We start from the raw sequence: 17977 nt of genomic DNA, 5'->3' as shown, positions 1-17977 counted from the left end.
TGAGGAGCAGGAGACAGGAATCTACCAGTTATGTAACTTGTTTTTAATTTGAGCTGCAGATACTCGTGTTCTTCTCTCTGGAGATCCATCTCCAGCATCAGCCCCACATGGTGAGCTGGTGGCACAAGCACGGTGCTCTCAGCAGCCACACTGCGTCTGCTGGGTGAGCACCAAGGTCTCCTGGTTGGAGAAATAGCTGAACACCAGCACACATTGATATCCTGAAACAAATACATACACACACCTCTGTGCGTGTGTGTGTAAAAGTCTGCTATAATATTTGGACAGCTAGGCCAGTGTTCTAATTGCAGCCAGCAGCTAGCAGCTCTATCCTCAGTCTGAAATAACACTTGGAAGGAGGGAGGAAATTAGGTTCGTAAAGTGTCATTGTCACCATCTGACATGTGAATATCCACTCCAAGTGAGCGCCCAAACACAGCCCTGAGCGTGGCCTGGCAGGAGGCACTGCTCCCCAGCATCTCCTTGTGCAGGAGCAGCGTTTGTGTCCCCTCTGCCTGTCCGTAGGGATAAGCACAGGCCCAGCACACCTCCATGGGCTGTGAGCAGAGCTCTCTGCTTCCCACGGCTGTGAGGCTGCATATCACTGTGTGTGCACAGCACGGCCAGGAGAGCTGCTGGTTCGGGGGTCACCGAGGCCCCACTCCTCCTCCATTTGAGCTTGCGTGTTCGAGTGATTGTTTGGTTGTGGAATTAGTGCTGTAAGCGAATAGGTAGCTATCCAACGTGAGGCTGAAGGAGAGACCTCAGGCTGTGACCTGACCTGACAGCCCACAGTACTTGAGATTCCCACAACTGTTTTGTTGAGGGAGAAAGCAGTCTCTTGTATTTATCTTCTGTCTCAGCAGTGCCATGAAAGGGAGGCTGTTAAATACGTATCCACTAACTATCAGCTGAGTCGCTGATCGCAAACCGCTTGTGAATCACGCTGTACATCCGAGTTCTGTGATGGGCACCACTGTCAGGAGCAGCCGTGGTGCGTGGGCTGGGGTGGGTGGATGCAGTGGGGCACATGGGGAGCATTGCTGTGCAGTGTGGGCTGAGGGCAGCTTCCCCCAGGTAGCCAGGAGCAGCTTTGCTAATTCAGAAATCAGGCTCTGTTTATATTAAGCCCAAATTGTTTGCAAAAACTGGAAGCAATTCAGCTTGTGCAGTTTTAGAGCTAATTATGTGTATGGAAAATACTCAACTGTACCAAGAATGTAAGAAATCCTCTAATTTATTCAATACATTGTTTCACGATCTATTTCATGCTGACTGTTGCCACTGAACCAAACCTTATCTCAGGTCATTTGCATTCATCTCCTGTCTGTAGATTAAAAGCAAAAAAATAAAATCATTCTCATTTTCTTAGTTTATTCAGTAATTGCCAAATGGGTTCTGGTGCAGCAACGTAGACTCCACGTAGTAAACTCCTGCCGTTGCTATTTCCAAAAACTTTTGCAGACAAAAACCTAGTGAAGACAGGCAGCAAAAGGCTTTTCACTCAAGGTGAATAAGGTAACTAAATAGGGTGAGGGTCTGAAAGAGGAATGGTTTACAAGATTATTACCAATGCTTTTTTATTTTGGCTCATGCTGGTTAACCCCAGTGCCCAGCTAAAGGTGCTTACACAACTCACTGGTTGGACGGGGAGCGGGACTCAATCCTGCACTGCTATCAGTGACACATCTGTAGGATGCCAACTATAGACACATTGGTTTTGTTTCATCAGCCAATCATTTTGTTGTAGCATGTTGCAGTTATGCATGTCTTGGCTACAATGGTTAAAAAATTCTTTGAACGAGTGGACAGTCAAGACTAATATTTATTTTAAAAATTAAAACTAAATTGTAAGCACTTTTTTGTAAAACCAATGTCTGTTTTGTTACATACTTTTAATGTTGTGCTTTGTAAATGTCTTATTTGTGTAATAAATAAAGTTAATGCAAGTAGAAGTGCTGGCACTTACATCCAGAAAATGATGTAATTCCATTTTATTTTATTTTTTAAATACTTTCTGGCTTACTAATCAAGCAGCAACCCACCCAGTTCTCCTCTTTTATTATTTTGTTAAACTCCGGCTTCAGGAGAGTTCAACAAATGTTCGTAGTAAATGGATATAATTTCCTAGTTAGCAAACCAGTCATTAAAGAATACCTCTGGTGTACATTATTACAATGATCAATCAATATCAAAGTACTGAGCAAAAAAGGGAGGAAAGGAATTCACCAGGACAGCTAACTAAAATCTGGGAAAATAATGTTGATTAAGATGGATTTGAATGGCTTCAACACTGAATCTGAGGCACTCTTTTTAACAAATTGTTTTCAGGCTTAATAACGTGTGTATGTACTACAGCACACACCTCTCAGGAATATTGCTGTGAGAGCAGTCTGCTCTCTTTCATGGCTTTTTTTCTCAGCACGACTGATTAAGTGATTATTTCCATTTTTGTTTACGCTGACAAAGATGACAAAAAGATTATATTGCTGTAGAGGGAAAGGGTGATGTAAGACCTAGTGACAAATTAGACTCATTGTCAATTAGATCACCTACTTTGGAACATCACTGTCTAGCAAAACCAGTTTTCATGGGCCAGGTTTCTGCTCTGAAACTATGTCCTCAGCTTTGCGGCAGGTCCGGATGATCCACTCATGCTCCTCATCGTCTGAAAGGAAGAGAAAGAGATCGCCAAAGGTCACCATTTCATGTCTGCTCATTGAATTAACGGAGTCCTGCTCAAACAAACGTTTTTTCCTTTGAGAACAAACCCCACTCTGAGCCACTGGCATCTCTCGGATCTCTGTCCCTTAAAAAGCTCGTGTGCTGCTGTGCTGGAATTTGTCAGTGCAGGAGATATGGGCTCTGCAGCAATGATTCTGATTACTCAGCTGTTCGATGAGGTTAACTTGGGTGGAGCTGAGATTTACACATATGTATGTGTATAAATATATATTGATTTTTATTTATTTAATTTTTTTTGTGCCCACGTGCAGGAATGATGTTGAAAGGATCAGAAATGAAGATACACTTTTTTTTGAATACTCCATCCACACTGCTTGTCACTTTATGAGAAGTGAAGGCAAAGAAAAAGCAACAGTCAAAGCCCAGGTTCTTCTCTTCCAGTTGTTGTGATGGTGCAGTTTTTGAAATGTGTGTTGTGATGGGTGTCACTAAGCTGACGTAGTGCTGAGACATTTTAGACCATCTCATGTTCCTTGTTAGGATTTATGTCTGCCATAACCTCAGAGCATAATAGTGTGGAAAGATGATGCAGGAGAAAACAGCTGTCCTGCAAAGGTTGAATAGAAATGTTGTGTATGATTATGAGCAAATAACTTGGCAAATGTAAGCTGTGGGGTCTTAATTTCAGGGACTTCAACAGTTTTGTCTCCAGAAGCTGTCCTACAGCATTTTCTCATGTTTGTTTAGGGGAAAACAGATCTGTGCAGTAGACCAGGAAGCCTTGGAAAAAGGAAAATACAATAGCTGTATTTATTTTTATATAAATTAAATACATTAGAGCTGATGCTTGCATTTACCACTGTCTTAAAGAATTCTCATGGTGAGGTGTGCTTGACACCTCAGTGCTAAAGGTTTTATAACAGCTTTTATTATCTAAAAGCAGAGATGGCTCCTAGGAGGGAGTAGAGGGGCTGTGGTGCTGGGGCTGAGAACATCACAGGATCCCACCTCCTCCACATCTGAGAGTCCTGCTTGGCAAGGGCACAACAGATCAAGGATGAAGGCTTTTCCTTGGAGGGACTCAAATTATCATGGAATCCTTTGATGGGAGACTTGTACCTTTGGGTTAAAGTGATGCAGTAGCATTTGAGATGTAAAAGGAGTGAGCTGTGCTAATCTAAGAAGTGAACAGAAGGGTGTGTGACAAATTAGGTTTGTGTACAAGAGTCTTCCAGCACGTAGCTAAATCTTACTAATTGTTCTGGTGGGTTTTGAATGGTCAGATCTGCTCCTTTCCTTTTTTCTTCCCTTTCCCCTTTTCCCCTTTTCCCTTTCCTTTCCATGCTGCTCCCCCTCTTTTTCTCCCATCTGTTCACGTGAACTGAGTGCAGGTTTCACATCTCACAAGATGCTGCTCCCAGGCATTCTGATCAAAGCAGGCTGAAGTAAAGCATGTGCCAAAGCATTCACCCCTTGTCTGAAGGGCAGCACTCCCCCAGCAACCCCACACAGGAAGGCCTGTGGATCTCGGTATGTTTCCCCAAGCGGTTTCCCTGCACTCTGCTCCTTGCACAGCGGCTGCTCTCTGATGAAGGGCTGCTGCTGCTGACTGACCCTATTAATGGCATATTTCTTATTCAGACATCAACTAGGAGAAAATAAATCCTGGAAAAATATGCTAAAAGGAAAATTAAAAAGATGAGCTCTGAACATCAGTCGCAGACCACACAATCCTGACACGGGCAGAGCTTCCATTGCGGGCTGCAGCAGGAATGCAAATGTGGTCCTCCAGCTTTCTTAAAAACATCAAAGCCGTAATCAACGTGCTGGCTTTTGTTCTATGCACTAGGTGTTCCAGCTCTGTAATGAGGCGATCACGTGAGCCCAGGCTATGACAGACATTGTCCAGTGCGGGTAGCTGCGGTTTTAGCTGGGATCTCCCTGACTAAAAAAAAATACTTTGTCTGAGCTTGCGGTAATGGCATAGAAATGAAACTTTGTCTATTTCTTTCATGTGGAGGAATAAACAAACCTTAAACATGCTACACATCACCGCTGTCTAGCTCATATTTGGGTAATGATGTAAGTGGTTCACTTGAGTACTAGAAATAATCAGCCCACCTTCCTAGTGAGAAATCTGTTGTGGTCACGTAACAGTGTTGAGGCTACAGGCGCTGAGAAAGGCAGATGCTACACCTGGCTTTGTGTTTCCAGCACAGCCTTGGTTTGCCTGGTTTCGTTCCGTGCTGTTTTCATTACACAGGCAGATTGTGCTGTGCCTTCAGACTCCCCAGCCTTGCAACGTTTATGCAGTGATCAGATCCCATGCAAATTAAAATAATCAGCTGCAAAAACTGAATGAGCTGTATAGATTTCAACTTCAAATATGGAAATGAATAATAGGTACAATGACTTAATGCTAAAAAAAAATATTTCTAAAGCAAATTCTAGCACTGCCATCCAACCCAAGAGTGCTGTACAACCGCTCCTTGGTGTAGGTAAGGGGAAAAGAAAGCACCAATCCGGCACAGCTAGAACCACAAAAGCAGACATCAGAATGGCTCTGGGGCCAGCTCTGGGAGAAGAGGCAGAGAAATATTAGAATGTAAAGAGTTAAGCTATGGTAAAACATACTTTTGCTACACTAAAGAAGACTGGTTGATAATTACTGTAGTTTTAGGGCTATTTGAATCAGTGCAGCTGCAACCTCTTCAGTAGTAACCCCTGAAACAAGACAAACTGGGTTTATTGTACTGAACAAGTCTTAAAGCTCCTCCCTGATTGTTAGTAATTGGCAGCAATGGACTTAACAGCCTCTTGACTACCCTTTTTACACTCTACCTGACTGTGCAGCTAACAATTTAAATCACAGATGCCGATCCTTCTTTGTGGCAGCTGCTTGTTAACTACACGTTCCTCTTTTTCTGTCACTGGCTGCTTCCATAACCCTGCAACACCAGGGTTAGATTGGAGAATCACATTTCATCAATATTTAAAATGGAATTAAACCTTGAAGTTTGATTAATGCTACCAGATAGTGAGTTGTAATTACTATTTTGCAAATTACAATTGTTTGAATATGTTAATATGATTGTCTAAGCACATCTTCACCTTCAGAAGTAATTTTCCCTTTAAAAAAGATCTGAAAAAAATACAAACTCTTTAATCAGTGGTAAATTATCACCCTGCGCACAATTAGGTGGTAGGGGGGTTCTTCATGTTGTGTGCTGAATTTCACGTCAGCATATTTATATTTACAAGTTTATCCTTTTCTTTTAGATTTTCCTCAGTAAAATATGCATTCAGGGAACACACTTTGCTGAAACAGGACCGATGTTTAAATTTGAATGTAAAGAAGAAAGGTTTGGCTGAAAAGGTTGCAGTAATCTGTTGTATCTCTGTTCAGTTGGTAAACATCAACAAGTTATTTACTCTGAAGTCAGTGAAATATAATGACCATTATCACAGCACTGAATTGCAATCTGGAAGCAGAGACAGATAAAGTTAGCTGTTAACGGGTGAGCTGCTAGAATACATGTAACTATTGACTGAATATCATGAATTATTTCCTTATGTTTCAATCAAAAACAAGGTCACTTTTCTACAACCCACAACATAGATTTTTGAATACTGTAGGCCAGATCCTCAACCAGACCAACCTGAGACTGCTCCTTTTTAATTTAAGTAATTAATTCAAGCTGTTTTCATTAAGCAGACTCACAGCATATGGAGCCAATCCTGGCAGCCACCTGCATGACCAATTCCCAAAGCAGTGTCTGTCCCCATTGCAATATTGACTGGGGTGTAAGGCATAGGGATCTGTTGTGATTGATGTCCCCGTGCATCAGTTGTGATGGAGTACTTTTACACAACTAAGACCCAGCTGAGCCTGATGGTCCTACTTGGCTTCTGTAAGTAGCACCTCTTGTATTAGTCCTTCTTAACAATTATTGCTCTGCAGGTCTCTTCCCTGTTTTGAATGAATTTAGGGGAAGGTCCATGTGACAGTAAATTCTGTCAAAAATGCTGTAAGATGTATTCTGTCGTGTGCTCAATCAGTGGATTTGATCAAACCATTTACCTAATTTTCCATGTTGTCTCAAAGTAGCTTAGTAGGGGCAGGAGTGATTTTCCCAACTACACACTCCATGTTTCTCTCAGAATCATGATTAGAAAAGGCTGAAAAGTCAAGGCTTGTCTCAGGGCGCTTCTACGAGATGACTTGAAATTACACTGTAATTTAGGTGTATTTAACCTCCCTATATTAAGTGTATATTGCAAAGTTTAGAATGATTTCCTTCTAGCTATTGCTTTTCTGTGTTGTTTATGGAAACTTCAGCTGTGAGAGATGTCTGGAGGCTCTGTAAGCCATGATGTGTGGCTGCCAGCAAACAGCAGCATCATCTTGTAGGCTTCAGGATTTGCTCTTTAACTTGTGCTTTCTCAGGAAACCACCTGGAGGTACATAGAGTGATGCACCACATTGACATGGGGATTGTGGTGGCTTACACAGGGAAAGAGCTACACTGTCCATCTCAAAAACCTTTCATACCTTTGTCCTGACTTTGCATTATGTATTCACGCTGCACCATGCAGCTGCACATGGCTCTGGTGTCTTAAAGGCTCTGTCTACACCAGAGGCTTGATGTGTGCCAAAATTCAGATCCTTGGTTCCCACCTCTCCACATCAGAGGGCTGGGACCAGGCATGAGTGTGCATCTTCTCTTTGCTCGCTCTTGCTGCCATTAGACGCCTTAAGAGCCAGCACCTCCCTCCATCAGGGGTCTCACACTCCAGCACAGCCCAGAGCACACGCCTGCTGCTGTGAGACACAGCCAGGTGTCCGAGCAGCTTCCCGTGAGCAGGGTTTATCGGAGCATGTGTTTACAATAGGCCATCCTTGAACTAGAACTGAGTTTCCTCTCTGTTTGTAGAGAGCCAAGCACACACAGATCATTGTAAACAACAATATCAGTTAATTCTTTCGCATGCCTGACTCCTCCCGTCACCCGCAGTGCAGTTTATCATGTTCTTCCACTGCACAATCACGGTCATATGTGATAGCATCTCGGCCATGGATTCTGCCTGGCACACCCCTTTCATTTCCACTGCCCCTCTGGGTCCCTAGCAAAGCTTTCCTTACCGTGCCTGACCTCACCAACATCAAGGCTGGCAAGAAAATGAAAACATGTTTTCAATTAACCTTTGCTTCCACCCACAAATTCTCACCCTTCCATTTACATTTAATTACTGTAATTCCAAAATGGCCCAAAAATGAACTTTCCATTTCTTGTAAAACTTGTTTGCACATGAGCAGTATAGCTGGATGTAAGTGCCTATAGGACTTGTGAATAACCTGTCTAATGGGTTCACAATGGGATACCTCGCACACAAACAAAGTTGTTTTTCTTGGCATGCCACTGTTTGGAACTGAAACTTTCACAGTTTCCAAAATGATAAGCATTTTAAGACCAGCAAACCACAAGGAACGGCACATCTGCAGAACTACAGCTACTGAAACTGCTGTAGTAACTTGTGTCATGATGCCACTATTAGTATTATCACTGCTGGTTGTAGTATGAACTAACATGATTTATATCTATTCTATATATATATATGTTTTATATTGAAACATTTAAGCCAAGTCTAGTATAAAAATATTTTCTTGGTTAAATGGATGAGTGGTCTCCAACTACATCCATCACCTGAACAGACTTTGATGCTGAGAAAGATATAATAAATATGCATTCTGCAATGGCATTCAAACGATCTCTGACTGCTAACGTTTGGGTCCCTAAACAACTTACTTGCTGAGCACTGAGCATTACTTAGGTCTGCATCTCTCACATCAGGACTAAAGCTACTTATGTAAAAATAGGAATAGGTAGACAGGACCCTTGGAGATCCACGTTAAAGAGCTGCAGCAACATTTCTAACCTTCCTCTTAGCATAATATTTTTCAAGCCTTCTGAGTATCACAGAAGTAATGAGCCAGGAAAGTATGCACTAGAAAATGGAGGATTTATACCAACATGAGCAGAAAAACTGCCCTGGGACCAGCTGCAAGGGAAAATGGTATACAGGAGATGGAGGAGATGAGAGCAAAGGTGAATTTGTATGGACTTGTGTGGAGCCTTGTGGGTAAAGAAAGCAAAGCTGAGTTTTGTGGCAGAGAGACAAAATACTTTTTGCAAAGGTATTTTGGAGGAATTTGAATAAAAGGGGCCAGAAAGAGGAGACAGCAGCAGTCAGGGGAGAATGCAGAAAGGCTGTGAGCTTTGGTTGTTGCAAGAAAAGCCAAGGGCTTCTCATATTCATAACCTCTATGGCTGTAAATGGAGAGTAGTGTGGGCTCTCTATTTCACAAACTCCTTTTTTCATAAATAAGTTTCTCAGCCAAAGCAGAGGAAAAAAGATCAATGGATTGCAATAATTCCCATTTAACATAAAAAAACATCAAATTTACAGTTCAGTTAACTTATCAAACGTTAAGAAAAAAAATCAGCAAATAATAGACGTCATTTGTTTTGTTCAGAGCTCGGAGGTAGAGACCAAATTCTCTATATTAATTTCGGCAAAAGCTGGTTTTTGTGTGTTTTTTGTCTTTTTTTGTCTTTTTTTCTTTCTCTTTTTTTTTTTTTTTTTTTCAAACAGGTCTGGATCCTATTCGTTGTAGAATATACTGATTACCAACTATTTTTAAGAGCTTTACACAAACATTATTTCTTTTGTTGTGTGAAATGCAGAATCAGCCATCTGGCAAATGCCCCAGAGCTAAAATCTTTTACATGACATATAATTCAAAATGATTAAATATACAACAGAAAATAGCTATAGCATTGCACTTAAAATAGCATGAACTTTTACTGCCGATCAAAACTGATTTCTTTAGCTTAACAAGTATCCAAAGAACAATTATTTGAAGAGCTTTTAAGAGTTTCAATATGTAGGAACTAAACCTCATCTAAATTCAGTGTCTTAAGTCAAATAAAAAAGAAACAAATGTACAAAAGATTAAATGGTCCTGTGTTGTAAGTAGACATTTAAATCGATGGGAAGCTAAATTCATTCGAACAAAAATACTGTATCCCGTGTATGTGTGTTGCTGGGGCTTTCCTCTCCTCAGCAATAAGGGCATCTGCCAGAACGGCTCCTACATTCTTAGGCAATGACTGGGGACTAGCTTGGAATCAGAGTGCTCATCCGCTCCCTCCGTCATCAGAATGGGTGATTTCAAAGAATTACAGGGAAGAAAGATCAGTGCATGATCCCCAACTGCAGTCTTTTTTTTATTTTTTAGGGTTTTTTTAGTTTTTCCCCTATATCACAGTCAACTCTATGTTCAACTTGCCGTCTTTTCTCCAGAAATACTCCAGGCCTGAAAAACTGCCAGGTCCTCACCCTACGCCCAGTTCTCCAGTAGTTTATGAGAAAGAGCATGCGCACATCTGTGTGTATTTGGGATGCATGAGGGTAGGTACAGAAATATTACCCTGTGTAATTACTGAGTGGTTATGGCTGTTTCACATTTTTCACACAAGTCCAAGTCCCCATTTCTCAGGCAGCACCTGGTGCAAATTGCATCAGAGATTTCAGTCAAAGAAGCCTACATGTAGTACATTTATCTCATGGATTTATCCATGGGATTTACGTACTTGGATCATCCTGATATGGATGAATACATCTCTGCTGACTTTCAAAAACCCCTGCTTTTTAATCCTTTCAGGCCAAGCTTGAGAACCTTCATCCCACATTAATGATGTGAGGTAACTCTAAGTCCATGATTACCAAGGCTTAGAATTAAAAGGTGTTCTCAAACATGCCTGTGGAGTTGGGCCAGCCTCAAAACCAAGGAAAACTGCATGGTCTAAATCCAGCCTTGTTAAAACTAGAATAAAATGATATTCTTGAGTCTTGATCTTTTCAGCTTCTAATGATTCCTTAAGCAGCAGGTCTTTTCCTGCTGCTTTCTATGAGACTTTCAGGCTTGTTGAAATCCTAGGCTGATTGCTGGCTGGCTTGGGAATGCAGCAGAACCGAAACCTCTCCTCTTAATGGGCACTTGCCTTGGCTTTCTGGGCCTAATCCTGCTCTTCGTAACGTGCATGTTAGTTCAGTTACCTGACTGAGTTACAGCATAAAAGGCAGGCTTTGTGTCTTCCTGTTCTTGATTTCATATGAAGAGAGGCATGTATTTCAGGTAATACCGACTGCAGTGCAGAAAGCTACCACCCTACAAACCGTACTCGTACTAATTTAACCTGGAAATGGAACACAAAAGTAGAAGCACAAATTTTCTTATATTTCACAGAGGAAAAGTGTGTTTCATACTATTTAACCCAGCATCAGGAGAGCTGCAGGAGAAACAGGGCAATTTTCATCAGAAGTATCTTGGCTTTTCATCAGAAGAGAGGCGACCCGGGCAATCTCCTGTTGTGCTTTCCTCAGGAGAACAAGATTTCTATTTCTGACAGTATTTTCTGTTTGAAAATGATGGGCCTCTCCAATATTCAGGGGTCCTAAAACTTGAATCATTTATCTTCTTTTACCAACCTGCTTTGCATTAAACATAACATCGTATATTTCCTACTTTTCCCTGAAAAATTGGGAAATCCTCCCATCCTTCTGTTGACTAACCTCTCTTACAAAGGTGCCAGGAGACCAATTTCTGAGAGAAACAAAAAGGAAAGAATACTCTGACTGAAACAGGAGTCCAGTCCCAGTGCCTATTCAAAATAAACAGCGTATCTCCTTACAGACCAGTGTTATTATTCTTATTTATGTGTCCAATTTTGTGTACTTCGCAATACTAGAGAAAAAAAAATTGAAGAGCATATGAAGAATGAAGAGAAATTTGAGCATCCCCAAGGAAACAGAGGTTTGGGGATGGAGTAATAACTGCAAGGCTGCAATGAGAATTTGGAAAACTTTGCTAGAGAAAAAGTATAACAAAACTGTTGCTGTCATTTCATTCTCTGGGCCTGATTATATCTTCATGATGGGCCTTTGCTCTGCTTTAAGAGCTCTTTAAGTAAATGAGGATCAGACCTCCGTGCTAGTGAAATGCAAAGCTTGCCAAATTTAATAGGAGTCTCTGCGGTACTCTACGAACACTCATCTTGACAAAGAAGTGGTGGAAGCAAACTGTGTAATTGTAAATGGAGACTATTTTTTTTCTTTTCCAGTCTTTTGGAATGATAGCTGGACGCTGCCAGTTTGGCAGGAAAGTCAGTGCCAAGGCAGTATGCTTCCTTGCTCTGTTTCCCAAATGGCCGAGAAACAATCAGAAATTGCTTCATAATAGGGCCAGGGTGAAAGGTGAGAACCGGAGTATTCTTTCTGCCTGCTGCCAGACCTGAGGAAGATAGCGTCGTTTTGGTAAACCTGTCAAGCTGTTGTAAGAACTTCCTGAATGCTTCCTACCATCTGCTTTTGATGCTTTCAAGACTTGGCTGGAAGCCTGGAGGTTTTCCTGCTCCTTCCTGCCCAACCTATAATGGAGTAATTCTGGATCTGTTCCCTGTCATTCCAGCCTCTTCCTCAGTTTCTTCTGCTTACAGCTGGGCTTTTTTAATTTTTATTTTATTATTTTTTTTTTAACTGCAGTGGCCTTGTGCCCTGAATCATCTCTCCTGGGGCAGAAAGAGTTCCTCTGATGTTGAACAAGTGCTGGGTTTTTCAATTGTCTTCGTGTTCTTAAGAGGAAGGGTCTGGCCTACACGGCACATTCCTTTTTCACACTCACATCAACAAGATTAACTCTGTGTCCCGGGCTGGCGGGGGAATGGTCACACAAAGCACATCTCCAGCAATGCTGTCAGACCTCACGCTGTGCCGCTCTGGGTAGAGAATATTGATTGATATAATTTGTAGGGTTTGAGATAATTGTCATCGAGGACAATGAGTTCAAAGAACAGATTAAAAAACAATAAATTGAATTCCAAGGCGTTCCCTCCTGTACTAATCTGTGTAGGTTCCTGTGTTTTTGGAAAGCATGTTGCTTATCTTCCTCATCAGTAGGCCCACTGCATTCCAGTATTTTGGATCAATGCCATTTGTAATAATCTAGATCAGTTTTTATTCAACGTTTATAAAACAGGCCATGTATCATAGGGTATATTTTATAGCAGATGGTATCTCCAATTCATTTAGCTTCCCCCCTTCACTTCCCTCCTCCGATATCACAGTGCACACTCACAAAAGCTCTTCAAAGTAAAGCCGGGCAGAATTTTTTTGCAACAAATTGTAAAAATTCTGAAAAATGGAGTTTCCAAGCAACAAAATTGTTCAACTGTGGCACGCTGAACATGCAGCGCTCTGTCCTCTAGAAACACCAGGTTGTGTGATTTGGACATTTGGAAAAGAAGAAAAGAGGGGGGTGATTCCTTTGAGAAGCATTTTTGTTAAAATATATACATATCTGTTTGAAAAAGGGTGATAAAATAGAGCTTAAATAACCAGAACACAAAACAGTTGTTTCAGGTCAGATGATCTTTTCGAGTTACCCTGGTGTCAGCCGTTGAGGGTTCTTTCTGATTATTTATTATTTATAACGTTTTCCTTTTGACTTGATGAGAACTGATTTCCATCGAGGTTGTTTAATTTGAGGACTGATCCATGAGATCCAGTCTTTGCCAGACTCACCTCAAAGCACAGCTCTACAATGTGACAGGGCAGTTTCCTATTTAGCAACATATCAGCCCCAAAGCCAGCTTAAATACAATGGGCTGTTCTCACACTTGAAGATAAGCAGATGCTTAAGCTCTTTGGTGGGTCACAACGTGGTTTGCCAGTTGTCCGGAGGAATTCTGCACACCTCACAGCGAAGGAGAATGAAGATTTTCCTGGCATTCAGTTCCCAAATGGGAATACAGTTATTTCACTGTCATTTTACAAAACGCAATCTGTACACTCAGGGGATACATAAATAGCTGATAAGAATAAAGATTGAAGACCTATTTTAGCTTGGTGATAACAGAACCAAAACACTTTTGAAAGCCTCTGCTTTAACCAAGTGCCCTAAAGATACAACAAGTGCATGGCTGAGGTTGACAGCACCAAAGGACTCATCGTACCTGCGTATCTCAGGAACCTCCGCTCGTAGTCATTGACAATTCTGGTTTTAGGGTTATAGAACCCATCACCACAGTCGTAACATCCGTCTGGGATTTGTCGGGGAGGATCCAGGTTTGTAATCTGAGAATTGCCTAAATCAGAAACAACCACAAAGGATTTGCTTTATTTTGCCTTCCCCCCCCCCCAGAACTGTGACTTCAACCAAAATAACGAATAACCGAGCTCCGGCCTTTGGTTGTGCCGGTTGGTACCTGCGGGTCTGAGCCCGGAGCAGATCTCGCTGTAGAACCTCCTGTCGTACCCGTCGCAGTACTCCCACCTCTCGGCCGCGTACTCGAGGCCGTCCGCGAAAGTGAACTTGCCCTGCGAGGCAGGTCGCGGTGTGAGGCGGCAGCTCCGGGCCGTGACCGCCCGCTCCGTGCCGGTCCGTCCCGCCTTACCTCGCACTGCACCCCGCGCCGCCACAGCGCCCGGAACGTGCCGCCGTCGGGGAACAGCAGCTCGCCCCGCCCGTGGAACGTGCCGTCCCGCAGCTCGCCGCGGTACTGGGTGCCGGTGGGCAGCGTGTAGGTGCCCCATCCCTCCATCCTGCGGGACGACACGGGCGTTGTGGCCGCTCTCCCCCCGCCGCCCCCGCTCCCCCCGCCGGTCCCACCTGCCGCGCTCGGTCCGGCCGCGGTACCGGCTGCCGGTCAGCTCCTCCATGGCGTTGTGCGTTGTGGTCGCCATGGTAACAGCGCCGCCCGGCACGCCAAGCTCCGCCCCCCCGCCGTGACGGCGCATGCGCGTTCCTCCCTCACGGCGGCGGCGCGTGCGCGGTGCGGGGCGGGCGCTGAGGGGAGCTCAAGGAGAGCGGGGCCGCCATGGCCGGTGCCGTGCAGATACCGAGCATGGAGGAGCTGGACGTGCAGGAGGTGAGTCACCAGCTGCTTAAAGCACCGCCGGGCACTGCCGGGCCGGCCGCTCCTATCGCCGCTTTGTCCCGCTGCAGGTGGCCGTCAGCTCGGCCGTGCTGAAGGCCGCGGCCCATCACTACGGCTCACAGTGCGACCGGCCCAACAAGGAGTTCATGCTGTGCCGCTGGGAGGAGAAGGACCCGCGGAAATGTCTGCGGGAGGGACGGCAGGTCAACCAGTGCGCCATCGAGTTCTTCAGGTCAGCGGGGGGACGGGGCTCACAGCGCTCAGACCGGGCTGTGCAGGCGGGCAGTGCCACCGGGCAGGGCACAGCCCATGGGGGAGCGTTGTGCCTTTATCTGATTGAAGTTGACCTTGTCCTCGCACACCCTGCAGCGCAGCCTTTCTGCTTATAGCTGCGCTATGGAATCGGGAATACAAGCTGATATTCCGTGCTGTCATCTGGTTCACGTGCACACTAATGTAAAAATTGCAGTAGCTTCAGAATTGGCCACTTGTGACAAAAGTACAGATGGGGTTTATGTTAGTGTCAGTGCTGCGTTCTCAGGCTGCCAGCTGAGCAGCCGACAGCTCACTCACATCATAGCCTCTTGTAATGGACAGTGATCAAAGCCTCCCTCCTTTCTGAGGTGAAGACATGGAAGTGATTGGGAATTACTAGAGCACTGTGTACTGTATGCTGTTAGTTAGTGAAAGGAACATCACATGTGGGGGAGTCGTGTCCATCTACTTCACAAGAACACCCTCCTCATATTGGTGAGGTTGATGCTATCCCTACTACAGCAATGCAAACTTCTGTGTTGCTGGCATTAGGTTGTTTAGTGATGCTTCAGATACTGACTCCTGACAGCCTCAGGTGGGTGTGAGGAATTGCAACTAGGAAAACTCAGAAATTGAGGTTCGAATTGAATTGAGGTTCTTCTCTTACTCAAGAAGAGAACATTAAATCTGTACCAGTTGCCAACAATTTTGTTTCTGCAATCTCTTACAGGAAGATTAAGGCACACTGTGCAGAGCCATTTACTGAGTACTGGACGTGCATTGACTATAGCAACTTGCAGGAGCTCCGTCGATGCCGAAAGCAGCAGGCAGTGTTTGATAACTGTGTGATGGAGAAGTTGGGCTGGGTGAGACCTGATCTGGGACAGCTCTCTAAGGTAACTGCCTGCCCTTCTGACTGGGTAATCAGATTCCACTTTTCCTTCTTACGTGTGTTTTTCCAGACCTGGTGTCAAACTTTTCTCCCACCTTATAAGGTGTTACATGAATTCAACACTGGAAGCTTGTAGGCTTTACTAGAACTCATTACTCTTTCAGCATTCTCTGTCATGCCTGGAAGACCCGCACTTTGCTCATACTTCTCCACTTAATTTACTTTTATCTAATGCAGAGACCCTTCCTTCAGCAGTGAAGCTCACGCGTTTGTAGAACCATGACACAGCTATGTATAAAATGCCCTTTGCTACGTGTTTTTTTAAACACTGAAGATAGGAGTCTCTCGTCCAGTCCATGCTGTGTCCTTAGCGTGGTCTGGTGGTGCTTCCCTTAACCTGGCTTTTCTGTTAAATGCTGTGAGAAGTTGCATAATTCTTTATTTTTTCTGTATAGGTCACAAAAGTGAAGACAGATCGACCTATCCCTGAGAATGTCTATCATTCTAGACCTAGGCCAGAGCCCAATCCACCCGTTGAAGGAGAGCTGAAGCCTTCTCCATTTGGCAGTAGGCTTTTTTTCTGGTCGTGGTAAAGTGGGCAGACTGTGCCATAACTAAAATGCAAAGATACACTGATTGCAAATGTAAATTGTCCAGTACATGTTGAGTATAACTTTAATCATTAAAGAAAAAACAAAAAACATTATGTGACTTAGCAGACTTTCTTTAAACATACATGTCTGTATTTCTTAGCTGCTATGATGTGTGAGTATCTCCACTTTGTGCTGTGTGCTCTATAGCCCTACACTCCTGGGGGCATCTTAATGCCAGCAGTGATGGCAGTGATGTTTGATCGTGGCTGCCAGCCTGTGTCTGAGATGTGTGTGTATATATATATATATATATATGTGTGTGTGTGTGTGTGTATATATATATGTATATATATATGTGTGTGTGTATATATATGTGTGTATATATATATACGCATCTTTTACTGCTGTTTCAAATGATCAAGAACCCTGTCATTTAAATCAAGTAAACTTTGGAAGCTAACAAGATATTAATATCTTCCTGTACAATCTTGCATTAGTAATTGTGCAGATTTTTACCTAGGACATGTCTAGGAGCAAGCTTATAGTCTGAATTGGTGGTTTTGATGGGTGTGAGAACAGTACTGCTTTTGATAACAGGATCCTTCTCTTTACCAGCTACTTAAGCCTTATGCTGGAAGGTAGTTGCTTTTGTTTATTTCTGTTAATGGGGATTGCAAACTACTTCACCAGCAAAATCACAGTGAACTTTCAACTCCTTGAAGAAAGATCGTCCTCTAATGGATCTTGTACTGTTCAGTGGTTTAAGAAGGTGCTCATCTTCTGGCTGAAAGACTTGACTTGGGGTTTGACACTGATTCTTTCTGACAGAGGAGTATGGCAGCTTTCTTCAACTACCTTCTCTTTTCTGCAGTATCCAGGTCTTATGTTTCATCATTCTAGTCTTTCCTGTGCTATTCTCATTCAGTGACAAGAACCCAATTGCAAAGGTCAGAAAAAACAAATGGACTTGCTTTTATAAAGCTATGTGCAGTTCAGTTTGACTGGGGCCAGATTCTGTAGTCTGAACTACAAAGACTTGAATAGTGCTTTAGTCCCTGGGTAGACTAACAGTGAAATCGGGATCTGAAGATTTACCACCCCTTTGTTTGGGGTAGGATTAAGCTGTAATGTATCTGTAGCTGAAGTATGGATCCATGGAGCCAGAGGAAAAATTATATAACCTTTATCTAAAAATAGCTTGTGTGTGGTGTGGCTGATGGATTCCTGCTAGTTTCTATTTGGGTATGTAGACTGAAACTCAGAAAGCAGGTGCTGTGGCATACATGTTTGCATTTTAATGTACATATCACGCTGTCTTAACACCTACTTGTCTAAACCTTTGCAGTTTCTCCTTACAGATGACTGCCGATAGTTCAGAGCAGCCATATATTACTGAAGAAAAATAACCTCTTTTCCCCAGAGATTGAAATGAGGGGAAGTTTGAGGTCTAATTACATTCATCTGTAGTATCATCAAGTAGAAGATACATTTTCCTGTGATGTTAACATGAATTGCATCTAATGTTGTTGACCCATTCCAATACTTGGGCTACC

General features: G+C 43.2%; 2 protein-coding genes across 4 annotated transcripts; one reads left to right on the top strand and one right to left on the bottom strand.

The window, feature by feature from the left end:
• Positions 1 to 1354: 1354 nt before the first annotated feature.
• Positions 1355 to 14544, bottom strand: MORN5 (MORN repeat containing 5). 3 transcript variants are annotated; one of them, XM_015879349.2, is made up of 6 exons: positions 14417 to 14540; positions 14202 to 14349; positions 14013 to 14124; positions 13761 to 13892; positions 2557 to 2668; positions 1355 to 1472 (listed from the first exon to the last, which is right to left on the bottom strand). In XM_015879349.2, the coding sequence occupies exons 1-5, from the start codon at positions 14488 to 14490 to the stop codon at positions 2589 to 2591; spliced, it is 546 nt and encodes a 181-aa protein (XP_015734835.1). In that variant the 5' UTR covers positions 14491 to 14540; the 3' UTR covers positions 1355 to 1472; positions 2557 to 2588. The 3 variants fall into 3 exon arrangements, with proteins under 3 accessions (XP_015734835.1, XP_015734834.1, XP_015734833.2); XM_015879348.2 differs by having other exon boundaries at positions 1355 to 2668; XM_015879347.2 differs by lacking the exons at positions 1355 to 1472; positions 2557 to 2668 and adding an exon at positions 9314 to 12524 and having other exon boundaries at positions 14417 to 14544.
• Positions 14534 to 16535, top strand: NDUFA8 (NADH:ubiquinone oxidoreductase subunit A8). Its single transcript, XM_015879350.1, has 4 exons — positions 14534 to 14675; positions 14753 to 14916; positions 15670 to 15835; positions 16287 to 16535. The coding sequence occupies exons 1-4, from the start codon at positions 14625 to 14627 to the stop codon at positions 16422 to 16424; spliced, it is 519 nt and encodes a 172-aa protein (XP_015734836.1). The 5' UTR covers positions 14534 to 14624; the 3' UTR covers positions 16425 to 16535.
• Positions 16536 to 17977: the final 1442 nt, after the last annotated feature.

This window comes from Coturnix japonica, chromosome 17 (genome assembly GCF_001577835.2).
Source record: "Coturnix japonica isolate 7356 chromosome 17, Coturnix japonica 2.1, whole genome shotgun sequence".
Classification (NCBI taxonomy): Eukaryota; Metazoa; Chordata; class Aves; order Galliformes; family Phasianidae; genus Coturnix; species Coturnix japonica.
The sequence above is the reverse complement of the archived record's forward strand: the minus strand, read 5'-3'. Positions and strand labels throughout refer to the sequence as shown.